This window comes from Larus michahellis, chromosome 7 (genome assembly GCF_964199755.1).
Source record: "Larus michahellis chromosome 7, bLarMic1.1, whole genome shotgun sequence".
Classification (NCBI taxonomy): Eukaryota; Metazoa; Chordata; class Aves; order Charadriiformes; family Laridae; genus Larus; species Larus michahellis.
In genome coordinates, this window is record NC_133902.1 from 6630947 (window position 1) to 6645989 (window position 15043).

The window sequence follows — 15043 nt, forward strand, 5'->3', positions numbered from 1 at the left end:
AACATGAGAAAGTTGAAACAGTGTCAGAAGAGTCTGTCACCACAAAATAATTTGGAATTTAGCTCTATCGCCCTCGATTTTTGAACCTCTTCTTGTGAGGGATTGAGAGGCACTGAAAGAGTTCAGGCACACACTGCTAATGAAACCTCAAACAGCAGTGTCAGCAGAATAAAAGCAAATAATGATAGAGGTGGCTTCAAAGTTAGCTGAACTCTGATTCAGTGCATGTCACCTCATTTTGTTGCGCTAGTGGTTGGTGAAATAGACTTTGGAGTACACTACAGCAAGTAGTTCACCATTTTTCCTATCGTTTCTCTATTCTGAGAGTTAATGTTTATGTGTCACAAGACAAGTGACTTTTGTTTTTCTTTTTTTCAGAAGAAAATTCTCCTACCTTGGATATTTCAAATGTTAAGTTTTAGTAAAAGATGAGTACAGCATGGCTGGAGATTTGGTTGCCTCAAGCTTATAACCTTATCAGAAAAACTAAGGTTGATTGTCTTGGCAAATCTGCCAACAGCATGAAAAGCAGTTGTTGGAAAGCAGAAAAATGGGTGTAAATAGCCAGTAATTGGTAAAATGCCGTTGCATAGTGACATGGCTTTGCCAAATGCATGGGTAATTAGACAAATCTTATTTCAGTTATAAAGATCCTGGCCCCTCATTCCAGAAAGCACTCAAGTATGGGCTTAGTGCCACAGAGGTGCTAAAATGACCTTTTGGAGGAATTTGAAGATATACCAATAGAGGTATTCTGGCGAGCTTTTCTGATGAGGTGCAGATTTACCAGGACAAATTGCTTTGTTCAATGGAGTAAGCTGTGTCAACAATGGGATTTTCTGGTAGGGAGGGAAGGAGCAAATACACTTTTTTGAATTGAAGGCATGTTTGTAACATTTGTTAGATTTTTTCCTGAAAATATTGCATGCACCAATTTTCAGTTCAAAACCATAGATATCTTTCTGGGAATCAAGCTAATTTTATTTATTCTTACTGCTTTACCCTAGAAATAAATTAACGGGTATTTGAAGTAATTGCTTTAACATTAGATTTAACTGGATGGAATCTATTCTAGAATTTGCTTTTTTGTGATATTTTAGTACTAGAAAGGTCCTTGTGTTAAGTTTCTATTTGCATTTATAGCATGACCATTTCGAAAAGTATGTGATGGTGTTTGAAGTTCCTAACAGCGAAACAGAAGTTTTACATTTCCTGAAATGTTTTATCCATTGTAAATCTGTTTTGTTTCTGTCATAGCGGCCTTTTCTTAATTTCAGTTCCAGGTCTTTTTGATATTACATTTGAGGAAATGGGGCAGAGTACTACATTGGTGAAGTTCTGCCTGTGTTAGTGATCATCATTCCTTAATAAGATAAAGTAAATTATAGCCAAAGAAGCAAAGGAGTGCTATGGTAGTATTTATGGGGTTTTGTTTGCATTTAACTGGCAAAAGGAAAGTTAGTGGGTTTGTGTTTTTTTTGTGTGGGTCTTTTTGATTTTGTTTTGTTTTGTTTTTTTTTCAATCGTTCCATTGATCAGATTATTTGCAGCGACAGGACAGGAAATCTGGAACCAAAACAGTCACTAAGCCTTGTTGCTTTAGTTGATAATGATTAACTGACTTTACAGGTAAATATTTTGAACTGTTGTAGAAATGACAGCTGTCTTTCTGATGCCTCCTGCTGGTTGATGAAGCAGACAGCTCCGGCATTTCCTGAGAGGGAGGAAGCCTGCCTGCTTTTCTAGGCAGAGGGAAGGTCTTATAATACTGCAGGGATGATGGAGGACATATTCGGTTAGAGAAAAATCTCTGCCATAGATGAGATGATCTGCATGTTTTTAGTACATACAATTATAATTCTGCTTAATTTTCAAAATGTAGCAGAGTTACAAATACCTGTAGGTAGGTTATTAAAATATGCACTTTTTATTGCCCCCGCTTTCCCTTACTGTATATAAATATTAAATGTACTCATTTCATGGTTTGAGATTTATTCGTAATAGGAAAGCCTACAATTGACAGGGATGATAAACCAACTCGCATCAGTTACACTAATAATGAGTGGCTTTAAAAGTACAGCAGAGATCTTTCTTAAATGAGCCTGACATGTTATATCATAAGAGCAAATTATATTTTAATTGTTTTTCTATATTGTAAAGATATTACATGATGATAAAATATAAACCTATAGGGACAAATTTGCTTCTTCAATGAGCTGCATCAAGAGCAGTTCCGTAGAAGTTAGTTCAACAGTGGAAAACTGGCATAAGGAACAGCAGAATCTCTCTACTTAGATGTAGTAAAATATTTATCATCCTCATAGAAGTCTGCTGCAATTGTTGAGGTTTGGTTTGTACCTGCAAAGTATCTCCAAATCTCTAAAATTAATACTGGAATTATTTCTGATTTCTCTCTTTTTCAGCTGGTTACAGGAGAGCTCAAGTCAACTAGTAGAAAGAGGGTATGAAACTTCCTGTAAGGTCTGGAGTGGAAAAGAAATGCTCACCATTTTGCACAAAATGGGAATAACTGATATTACCTTTCCCATTTTACAGGTAATGTTGTATGCTGTGTAAATGAGCACAGAGGGCATAATATTGATGTTGTTAAACATCTTAAAATGCTAAGTTAAATGCTAACACATCATTTAATTTACTGCAATATTGAAAAGCTGTCTGAAAATGGTACCTGATGAAAACCAGGAGTAATCCACTTGAGCTACTGGAATTTGGGGAGAATCAATGTGTTAAAGGATATAATTGATCATGTGCAATTATTTAAATCGAACTATTGAGTCCGTGATAGTTTCGTCTGTTCTATCCACCTGCATGTTTATTGACTGCTGAAATGTATTTATCCTACTTTCAAGTCTATCCCTCCTTTCTGTGTAAGCCAAATATATTAAAAGCGTTGTTACTTTCCCATTCCAATTCTGTCTTCGGTCTAATTTTAACATCTTAGGCGAACTTTTGAAACAGTGTGCTGATAGTCTTGTATCTCTATTAGTTTTGGTTTTGAGAAGATGCTTTGAAGGTTGTTAATGTGGAATTTGTTTGCCTCTTACAGAAACATCTTGCTACTGTCCTGGAAAAAGAAGAAAAAATATCAATGCTTGGTAAAGAGGAACTTATTGAGATACCAGTTGTGAGCCCTGCCACTCAGATTGTGCTGAAAGGGTTATTCATGGTTTTTTCATATCTTTTTAAAGATAAGAGCAGGTCAGTGCAAATACATAGCCCGAGCTGCGTGGTTGTCTTTAATTCAGCTGCTTTGCCAAAATGCCTCTATCATTTATGCAACACCTCAGTTATGGTGCTTCTGAGCAAAACCTACATTTCATAAAGCTTTGGAAAATCTATTTATGTGGGAAGAATTTAAATACTACCAAATTATTTCTTTTTCATTCACAGATGAATTCAAATATTGGAGAAATTTATTTGAAGGTTAGGTGTAAATTTTCTTGATGTGTTGCCAAGTTAAATATGCATGGGGTTTGTTTTTCTGCATAGCACTTATCATTTGACTGTCTTGATAGCTTGACTACTAATGCCAGCAGTTACTAAAAATTTCTGATTTAAACCTTATTTTAGAATATTAATTAAAGTTTCACTGTTTTTTCTGAAAGTATAAATTTTTTTTTATACTTAAATGATAAATGCATTGTAGCAACACTGTCTTTGCTTTGTATGAGCTTAATGCTTACAGTTTGATTGCTTAATTGTAGTTTTTATTGATATTTATATTTCTCTATATAGGTATGCAGATGACTACAGAGTTGCTCTACAACAAACTTACACTTGGATGAATGAAAACCAATTGGATGTTTCAGATACAAGTGCGTTCTTTACACGGCCCAAGCATAAAAGGAGTTTGCGTCAGAAAACCTTAGTCCACATGCTTAACTTCTGGTGCTTGAATCCTGCTGTGGTAAGCTGAGCGTGAAGTAGAAGGTCTGAAGTAATTTGAGTGATAACAAATACATATAAAATCTTAAAGTGATTGTATTGGTTTTTCTAAATTCCTTTTCTTTTTCCAACCTAGGCTTTTTCAGACTTAAGCGATGTTAGAACAATTGTTCTGACATCTGGTACGCTCTCTCCAATGGATTCATTCTCTTCAGAGCTTGGCGTGAAGTTTTCGATTCAGTTGGAGGCAAATCACATTATTCGGAACTCACAGGTAAACTTCTGCATTGTTATTCCCTCTCCTGAGTTGTAATGCTGGCTATTGTAAAAGAAAGGATAACTTGCAAGTAAAAATGATGACAAACCCATTCTGTAAGTAAAAAGAAATGTACAGAACAGTCTACTGCTTGGATTAATGCAATTGTAAAGGACATTTTCAAATGAAAATAGGGGCAATTTTTAGATGCATGCTCCCCTGGAAAAGTCAAAGTCATGCTATTTTGGTAATAGCCATCTTATGTCAGTTATTGCAATTTCTCTTCTGTTTTTAAATACTGGAATTAATTTGTTTAGAAATATCTCAATATTTTCCTTCACATGTGAATTTTTTTTTTAACCTAATGTAATTTAATACAGTTTGTGTTGCGTATTTTCAAATTAATTTTTTTAATATGAAATGCACCAGGTTTGGGTTGGCACCATTGGAGCAGGCCCTAACGGTCGGAAGTTGTGTGCCACGTTCCAGCATACAGAGACCTTTGAGTTCCAAGATGAGGTGGGAGCACTTCTGCTTTCAGTGTGTCAAACAGTTGGCCAAGGAATTCTGTGCTTTTTGCCATCCTATAAGGTAAGGAAATCTGAACTCATATTCTTTCTCTAAAAACACACTCTGCTGTGTAATCTTTTGCTTTATGCATCAACGTACATAAATGTTTATAAAATAAAGGTATTGTAGTAACACACTGTGATTATATTATATTCTAATTTCTTGGATGTCATATTGACTGGCATATAAGTTTGTTTTAATGAAAAAACATGTTCATATTCGTTTTTGACAGATGTCTGTATCTTAGTTAATGAGTACAATGGTTTCAATTAGTTTTACCAAAAAAAGAGCGAGACTGAACTGCAGTTTTTTTCTGAATTGTTTCCCTGACTGTTTTAGAATTAAAAAAAAAAACAGAACCAAAACCAAAAAAACACCCCAAAATCTCCTCCATGTAAGCACACATCTTGAAAGGAAACTTTTATAACTCAGCAGCAAGAATGCCTTTGCATTTTCTTTGTATGCTGTTTGAATATGGTATTCATCCAGTTAATTTCTTCTTCCTTGTTTCTTGTTCCATTTCACTGCATTGGAGATTGTAGTATATTTTTCTTGAGTCGGGGAGAATTGCTCACTGGCATTGGCTGAAAGGAATCAAATTTCTCAATTTCAAACCATGTAATATCTAATTTCACTGACAACAAATATCTAATTATGGTTAATCTGTACCTCACAGTAGTTCTGCTTTCTACTCCATTAGTTCTTACTGTTATTTATGGTCAGCTCTGAGGAACAGGAATATAAACCCGCAATATAATTCTGTAATTCATGCCCATTTTTCTTGTAATGCTTGCAAGAGTGTGACTTTTTTCATTTATACCATTGTTTATGATATTTTTAAAAATCCTCTCAACAAACAAAACTAAAACCTTTCAAAAAAGCAAACACAAAAATCCTACCAAATGAACAAAAACCCAAGCATAATGGAAATAAAGGTTTCGGACCGTTTCTCTCATCTCTAAGGATCCTTAACAGAGGATATTTTAAAAAATGAAATAAAACCGATTTCTTCTTTTTTACAAAACCTTCATGTTAGTTTTACTATTTAACTGAAGAGGCTGCAAAGCGAGGGGGTTTTCTTCACTGGGTGTATATAAAAAATTGCAGTCATCAGTGCAATTACTGACAGTGACCATTAGGTGACCACATTAGACCAGGTAATGTAGAGTAATTGAAAAAAGCAGATTACTGACTATAAATTTCTTTAACCTAGCTCACAAAACTCCGCATTTGTATGCGAAGTTAACAATCTGAAAATAAATTTTGCACTCAATTTATTTAAAAATTGAAATGGCATATTTCAGTTTTCACTATCATCGTTATTCTAATGTTGAACAGTGTGTGATTGCTGATCTTATGTATACAGACCTGAAAAATATTTATGTGAGTTTTTATGAGACTAGTAATCTGAATTGAAAGTATAGAGAGATTTTGTAATGACATTTAATAAAGAAGGAAAGAGATTGCTGGACAGCTCTGGTACCCTTTCCCCTCACGCTGCCCTTATGTTTTACTGAAAGGTCACCTCGCTAAACACGTTGAGTGCCTTTTTTCTTTGTGGGAACACTTCCATGATCCTAGCGAAAGTATTGATAAATATAAATTGCAGACAATTGAAGGATGATATTTTAAAATCACATTGCCAATATTTTTCTATGGATGCCCTTTTTCATTCTACTTCTTTTATTCTGGACTGTGTTGCCTTTGAGTCTGAGACTAATATGTTGAAAGCACAGAATAATGTAAGGATAAGCATATTAGTACAGGGAAAACAAGGTATTTTTCATCATCATACAGAATATTGCTTACCTGCACATTTGCATTTCAAAACTGATTTTCAGAGATTTTCATGGGAAAATTGCTACGTCTCTTTAAAAAAACTGCAGCTCTTAAAGAAATTGTTCAAGGCAATCAAGATCTGATTAATTTAGTGAGGTACATGACCACGTATATTAAATATTGTGAGATAAGCAGATTTTTTTGAGGGTTCAGGTTGTTTTATGAATTGGAGTTTCAACTTTGGAATAGGTGAAAAGTAAAGCTTTTTTTTAAATGTCTGGAAGGCTGAGGGCAGTGCTCTGACTTTTGAGTCCCATCTATCCAGGTAATTTGGTGAGCTTGAATTTAGGTATGTACATTGGATTTGAGTTTGGTTACTCTTAGAGATGCGTTTTTTAGTTCAACGTACTCTTAGTTTTAAGAATTTGTGGCTCAACAACGATGCCCTTTTGCTCTGCACCTCCGGCAGAAGCCCTGCTTCTTGCCTGCCTCTGGCTGTTTCACTACCTCACTTTCCGCGTTCATGCTGCACATTTTTACCTGTTTGCCTGAAAATGCCTCTGACAATTATCCCTAATTATTTTGCTTTGTAAAAAAGTTAATTTTATTTTTCTGGAAAGCCCTTTATTAATTTCATTCAGGTAGTAGATTGTATGTTACTTTCCTTGTTTCTATATAAGGTGCTAGAGACGGAAACAGCATCTAACTGCACTTTCATTCATTTCTGTTCACTTCAGTAAAATATAGGTATATGTTCTTTTTTGCTGTAAGAATGGTAAATCAACACTTTTTGGCCTTGGTCTATGGGAGTAGGAACAATGAAGGGTGTAACACCTGCTCCAGGAAGCAGAAGTTGAGAACCCTGCCTGACACAGTTTGTGATGAGCGATGTTGGGACCCTAGAGCTAGCACCCAAGCAGTGTTCCCTGCCTGCTTGTCCTGTTACTCAGAACTTCATTACATGATGTCAGAAATAAAACAAATTTATGGCAGAAATAGAAAATATTACCATTTGAACTTCTCAGTCTGCAATTTGAGGGGTTTCATGAGTAATACTTATTTCTCTATGTTTGGTCTGGAAATTTAGGTTGTTTTGTATACATTAAAGAAGTAATCTACCAATACTTGGTGAAAGTGATGACCCCTGTATTCATATTAGAGGTAGAGAAATAGACTCTGGCAGAAATGTAATGATTTGTTTCAGATTTTGAAGTGTGTAATAGAGAGAAAAAATATCTCATCCTCACCTAGAAGAGATAACAACCTACTAGAAAGTTTCCAAGTGCAAATAAATAGAGGGCAAGTAAAATGTCTAAATGTCACCACATTAACCTAATCATAAAATGGGAAAACTGGATGCCGCTTATAGAACATCTGGGACGAACGTTATAAATGTCAGTAGAGTACATTGCTGTAGGAGCTAGCATTTTAGGCACATACTCCTTCCAGTGCTAATGTGGGCAAAAAGGATCCATTAATGGCTTGCATTTTTCTCTATTAGCGTTTCTTCAGGTAGATATTTCCTGGGAGATTCTAGATTTCTTTGAAGAAGCTGTCTACTGCCAGGAAGAGGTAGTAGTCACTTGTCTATGTTTTGCTCTGGAGTGCCCCTTACAACAAGATATTTATAATCTGTAGAATGTCACTCAACTGTTTTGTAAAGAATTTAAAGGCCACGACATTGTAAACCTGCATCCTTTCCTAATGAACAGCTTAAGAAAATACTTCCAAAGACCTTTTTACCTAATGTATGAACTGCTGTTACTGCGAAAAAAAAAAAAACTGATTTAAAAATAATTCACCTGTTATCTTCCTCTGTGCCCCTCTATCCCATTTGTTGGGGTTTTTTTTGGTTTTGGTTTTTTTTGTTTTGTTTTGTTTTTTAATCAAAGCAGCAGTAGCAGAAAGAGCTCAGTACAAGTTTGTGGGAAAAGTCTCCCACCTTGTTATCTCTGTGTAATTTGAAAATTACTAGATGCAATGTGAATATGATAAAAGCAATAGTAGATAAACTCGCTTTTATTTTAATCAGGTATTTGAATAAACATATTTTTTGTTGAAGAGTGACAGTTTAAAATATACACATGGCAAATATCCAAGGTTAATAATGCAGTGGAGGAAAACATATGGATGAGAAGAAAACAATGCATCAGATATACATCTCCACGTTTGACAGGTTTATGTTTATGTTATGAACAGCTGCAATGCCGTCTTTCATGAATGGGATAATCTACAATAACATACAAATTTTTATTGTCGTTATCGGAGTTCTGGTACATTGACTTTTTTAAAAATAAGCTTTATCTTAACATCTACCAAATTGCAAACCTAGATCATTTTTAGGGCTACTAAGGCTGGTGATACTATGCAACAAAAATGCATTTATGTGAAAATCAGTAGCAACTCCAACAAAAACACTCTATAAAAGAGAATATCAGAAGGTGAAAAGATTACTCAGAAATCTAAGATGCTTTTAAACAAGATTAAGATAAAGACCATTAGGGTTCATGTCGCCAACCTGTCTGCATTAAGATATATCTTGCCTGGTGCCTGCATCTTAGATGATTCATTCAATATGTGTCATATCAAAGTCAAGGTATCCAGCAAGGAGAAAAATGCTAATGCTTATAAATTTTAGTGATAATCCATCATGATGAATTAACTGACCTTTCTTTAGTAGCTTTTTTACAAAATAAGCTTTGGACAATAATGTTAATGTTGGTGTGTTGGGGTTTGTTTTTGCTTTGTTTTTTTCTGAGAGGCATTGTTTGTTAATCTGTATCTGCTAATTGTTGAGCCATAACTTGGAAGTAAAGCTTTTAAAATAAGATGGTTGCTTAAAAGGCTTTGAATGCCTGTTTTCATCAGTAAAACTTACGAACTGATGTGTTCTTCACTTGAGAATCCAAGATCTGTTTACTGCTTTTTTCTTTTTCTCCTACACCTTTAAGATGTCATGTTCTCCATCATTTCAGATTAATCATATTTCTTTTGTATCTGCTTTCCTTAAAAAGGCTTTCACTTTTGAGGTCAAATAGCAATTTTACGTGGTAGTTGCACAGTGTTGCTGTGTATTTTGCATTATATGCAAATGCAAAACTATTAAATAGTTTTGTAGGGGAAATATCTTTGAAAAATGAAGAGAATTTCAAGAAACACTAGCCTACGAAGATAGGAATAGTAACAGCTTTGTTGTCTGTGTCGTGAACCTCTTAGAAGTAGCTGAATGGTCTAAATCCACATTAAAAAAAATTATTTGCTATACTCTCTATGAAATGTTTGTATCCAAATGTCTGCAAAATAGATTCTATTTTTTTTCATGCCAGTTGTCTTACTGTTTTAAAATGCAGGTGACAGTTGTTTGAGGTTTACAGCTATGGTCTCGTATGAATTTTACCTCTAATGGGCAGTTAATTGCAGAAGCAGTGAAGATAACAGAAGTGGAAAAGAAAATGAATGCAGAATTGTTAAGTGTTTCTTATATTGCGTTAACATTCATTGGAAGTTACACACACAAAAAGAATCAATTAATGGTTTTAGGAGAATTTAGTGGAGAATCATGGAAGAAGTAGAAAGACTTTCTTACAGTTAAACGGTATGTGCTGGAAAATTGTTGGACTGTCTGGAGCTTCTGCTGTGCACTGCAGTGATTCCAACCTTAACAAATACTATGTTGGAACAAAGTGGTCTAAGGCATTTGTTTCCTAGAGCACTTTTCTTGTGAATTACCTTTTTTCAGACTGACTTATTTCCAGTAAGGTTAGTTGGTATATCCTAGAGAAGGTTCTTATACATCCTATATTAATGGGTGGGTTTGAGTTTTGTTCCTGCCCTTTGCTGTGAGCTGGAATTGAGGAAAAGAACAACAGAACAAAGTGAAAGAGGAAACAGGAATTACAAGGCTAATTGAAAGCACTGCTCCGTTATTGAAGTAGCACTTTTGTAACTAACAGTATAATTTAAAAGCAACCAAAACCATGAGAAAAATCATTTTTAGGTCACTTTATCACAGATGCTATTGAACTTGAGGTTTAAATATAAGGGTAAATATTTGCAATACAGTCAGCTCTAGCAACGTTTAGTTGTTACTTTTCCATGCATGTAGGTCATTAATTTTGTGTACAATAAATCTGAGACAAAACCGTTCAATATCCAATCTTGAATACATCTGGCAGTCTCAATCCTACTACTAATGAAAAAATGTCCTTCATCATAAATTGGCATTGCCAAGTACTATGTTAGGAAGGCGAAACTATTAACATGTAGGTACAGACCAATTAATGCTGCATTGCATTTGCTGTTTCCCTTGAGAATTTTGGGGTAAGGTTATAATGATACATGTATAGTAACTTTTGTCACTTGCAAAAAATAAATGCTGAATTTCACATTTGAGTTTCTATGTATCTCATAATTTTAAGAGCTGCTAGTTCAGAGTTTAAGTTCTCTCAGTCTCATCCCTTTTTCTCCTTGCCTTGGCTGATTGTGTTTTCTTCAGTGAGAACAGGCAGATTGGTGTCAGCAAATCCATTTGGACAGGAACACCTCTGTTTATTGTCTTGGCTCCCTTCCATGTTTAAGGTATCAACGAAAGCTATAGTGAAGGTGCAGACCAGCGCTGCTTACCATTCTGTTGACAAACCATTTTTGGCAGTATTACACAACTTTAGGCAAGCAGGTCTTAACAATGCTCATTAACTCTGAGCAGTGCAGAGCACGGCAATAGGTCTGACTTGTGCTGTTTTCAAACAGACTGAGAATCCTCAGGTTCAGTCTAAGTAGTTATTTGGAATAAACAGGAGGGACCTCAGTTTAACCTCTGACTATTTTACTCTTCTGCCGTTGCACAGCAGTGTGTCTGCATTGGATATGAGCCCAAGTCCTCAAATATACTGTCTGCTGGCCTGGACATAAATGTGCCACCCCTGTATATGACAGACTGAGGGAGGGATACAATTTCAGTATTAATTCTGAATGTCTGGCTCTTCTTAGTTTAAGACAGGCCCCTTTTCTTACTGAGATTTGTATGAGGTTGGTAGAAATTATTTTTTTTTAAAGAAGTCTACATCAGAGGGGCAGCAAATGAATTGGTCATAACACTGAAAAAAGAACAGAATATTTTCATTTCTAAAACTTTCCTGAAACACAGTTTTGTAAATGAATTATAAGAAACGCATTTTTTTCTGCTATCAATAAAAAACCCCAACACTGCCTTCAGACAACTTTTACTTATTTAATAAATTACTTCAATAAATTTACAAAAGATGGTAGTCTGTTTAGCCAGGCCTATTAAAAGCATTAAGATTTGAGCACTGGCTGTTAAAATGAGTAAATGGCAATATCACAAAGTTAAACAAATGCCAAAAAACATTTTCCAGAGTACTGGGATTGTAACAATACCATTAATGAGGGCAAAGAGGTTTTAATGCAATTTGCACATTCTAAAGTTTCAAAAAGAGGTTTTGAGTTAGTGCATTATTAATGTTCTGAACATCTGGAACTATGTAAGAGCCATAGACATTGAGCAAGTGCAGGGTTTCCCCACTAGGTCTGATGCTGACTGATTTCCTCCCTAGCGAAAAGCTTGTTTTAAGAAGTTTGAGACAGTAAAATGACAATATCCAGATAAGAGATAAACATTCCACAGTGTCTTTTTGCTTGTAATGCGTATGGAGGAAAAATTGGAAACCATTAGGTTTGTGCAGTTAAAAGGTGAATTTGAAATTAAATAGAAAAATAGTTGTTTGCACCACAGATGGTTGCTCCATGGTGCAGCTGCAGTGACTGCAGAGTGCTTAAGTGAGGAATTATCTAGTTACATCGGGTGGGTTCCATAAGGTTGCTTAAATTTTTGTTAGGTGTATTTAGGTATAATATGCATGGATAAATGCTTTATCGAGAGTAATATTTTCCTTGATATTCCTGTTGACAGCTGTAGGAGTACGTCGAGGAAGAGATTTACTCCCGTTTGTAAATATTTGCAGGATGTAGGGATCTGTTCACACCAAGTGTGTTTTATGACAGAAATCTGTTCTTTGAAGTTAACATAAACATTAACTTGCTGCATCATTTTAATGTTAGAGAATGTAATTTACACTGTTACAGCTTTAAAATGGTACAGGAAGCAGAATGTTTCAATGTGTGATCTAGTTTTAGATGCTGTAACTATAGCTAATATCCAACATCACATTCATTGGGACGAAAAGAAAGGAGGCCTTTAAACAGGCTGGCATATCAGGGATAAGTTACGAAATAATTGTAAATTAATAATGATACTCACTTTCTGCACAGCATTTGCTTGCTGCTCTCAAGGGAAAGGCATTCTCTTACTCCAGAAGCCTTATTTGTTTGAGCCAAACAGCTGCAACGGTGCTATTACAGTATGTAAGAAACCCTAAAAACAAGAAAAGACTTCAGGGAATAGAATTCTGCCATCCTTGTTATCTCAAATTATGTGCAAGTACCTAACAATAAAAGTAGAGCAAAATGATGGAAGAGTAATTAAACAACACAGGAATTAAAGAAGCACTCCGTGTCTCTCTCCTGGCACTAACGACTCTGTGCAATGCCCTCTGGAAGTCACTGGGTTTTTTTCCGTGACTGCAGAGGGCTGAGGTTGGGCTCGTGACACTGAAGTGACCCTTTGGGTTTGGTTTTTCTTGGTGGTTTTTTGTTTTTGTTTTTGTTTTTTTTCTCTTTGAAAAGAAAGGCTTATTGCCAGATTCTAAAGCTGTGTCTTTTGCCTTACTCTGACAATCATAGTGAAGTGATTTCTGTCTGATGGCCCAGAATTTTGGGAAAATGTGGTCTAAAAAAGCCGAATTCTAATAACTCAGGAAATAAGCACTTTAACACTTTTACCTAATAAATGTAAATGGAATTTTGTTTTACTTGTTGTCCACTATTGTTTCTCTATTGCTTGTTTTTCACTGTAACTCTGCACTAGTAGTTTTCTTTCTGATCTTTATCTCAGCTGCTTCATGTTTTATGATTAATGGGAGCAAAAAAATCCCATATACGATATCTACTTTCAGTTTTATTCTCCATTTTTCCATCATTTAAACTTTTAAATGTCTGTAATATAAACTGTCTAGCTATTGGGGCCCTCACACTCATCCAGAAGAATAATTTTCAGGCTTGGTGTGCATTATCTGAGGTGTCTTCTGAGAGCTCCAATGGCTCCTGTAAATCTTATGTGATTTCTGAAGTCTGCAGTTTCTGTTTTTCCCATTGACTTGAGCATAGCAGAGATGTATGTAAAAATCACTTTGTGTGATGAAGATTTCAGCCATTCCATCATGATGCTCTTTTCTCCCCTCGGCACTGAAGACTATTGTGATGGTATTGTTTCAAATAGAGAAGAACAGGAGCAGAAGGAAGAGTGAAGAATTAGAAGAATTAGAGTTTTTCTATACCAAGTATACAATCTTTATCCTCAAACTCTGTTGGTGAGCCTCCTTCTTTCATGTCGTCAGTTCAGTCAAGTTACGCTGCCAAACTAAATTTGAAGATGGAGTTGTCAGTTCGCACCCTGGCAAGATCATTTCTTGTGTAATTATAGAGGCTACAGCAAACATATCTCCTTGAAAGAAGAAAGCCAGAATAGTCCTGAATTATGCTCCAAAAGAATAACTGAAGTGCTGCGTAGTTAAAGTTCTCCTAAACTTTTAAAGCTGATGCTTGTTTTATTATAAGGATTTATTACGATGTTTTCACTTAGAATTTTTTAACCTGTTGAGTTGTTTGGGTTTTGGTTTTGGAGTGGGTTTTTTTCCCCACTGCTTGGTTACTGATGGCTGATTTTAGTTTTGGCCAGCCATGTGTGTTACAAAGCAGGCCAAGAAAAACATTAGGCTATGTCAAAGATAAAATTTTATCTTTAAGGGATGGTAACTGACAATCGGAATAGTTGCACAATATTTGTTTTCGCTCTTAAATAGTATGACAGGATCCTAGGTATGCACTGGTTACGGAGTGATTTTTCTGGTTTCTGGGAAATTAGAGGCAATCCAAACATTAAATATGACTTGAGAAGTTGGAGGAGATGATCCAGCAGCTTGCTGTGGAATGACAAGGTTCTTACCCCTTCCTTGTGATTGTTCTTGTGCTACTCTGAATTTTGTGTCATCTGAGTCAGATCTCCAGAGCAAAGGAAAAGTTTTTATCCCCCCCCTTTTTTTTTTTTTTAAAGTTTTTTTAAATCCCTGGTTAGTTTTCTGCTGGCCTTGTGAATTGAGTTGGCTCATCAAGAGGTGAGAGAAGTGCCAGAGCTCAGGGGAAGAGATGATGATGCACACTCAAGGAAGGGAGCGTGATCATCCCTTTTCCTGATAGAGCTCAGCCTCAGGGATGAAACTTTACCGTGCTTTTTTTAAAACATGGTTTTCAACGGGTGACCTTAATATAAGTATAAAGATACTCATTTGGAAATTCTGATCTTTTTATGAAATATGGGTTCTGTTATAAAGTTGTTAGTATGAAATTTCAGCATTGTTAACTGGGTCTGTCTTTACCACACATTAACCAAATAAACCA

General features: G+C 35.5%; 1 protein-coding gene across 3 annotated transcripts in view; it reads left to right on the plus strand.

Annotated features, from left to right (window-relative positions):
• The window catches only part of BRIP1 (BRCA1 interacting DNA helicase 1), a 63329-nt gene that overhangs the window by 13398 nt on the left and 34888 nt on the right, over window positions 1–15043 (plus strand). For all 3 annotated transcript variants that reach the window (XM_074595652.1, XM_074595650.1, XM_074595651.1), the window contains exons 10-14: window positions 2424–2556; window positions 3068–3219; window positions 3757–3928; window positions 4043–4180; window positions 4592–4753. In XM_074595652.1, coding sequence (XP_074451753.1) covers window positions 2424–2556; window positions 3068–3219; window positions 3757–3928; window positions 4043–4180; window positions 4592–4753 — 757 coding nt within the window. The remainder of the gene's footprint in view (window positions 1–2423; window positions 2557–3067; window positions 3220–3756; window positions 3929–4042; window positions 4181–4591; window positions 4754–15043) is intronic.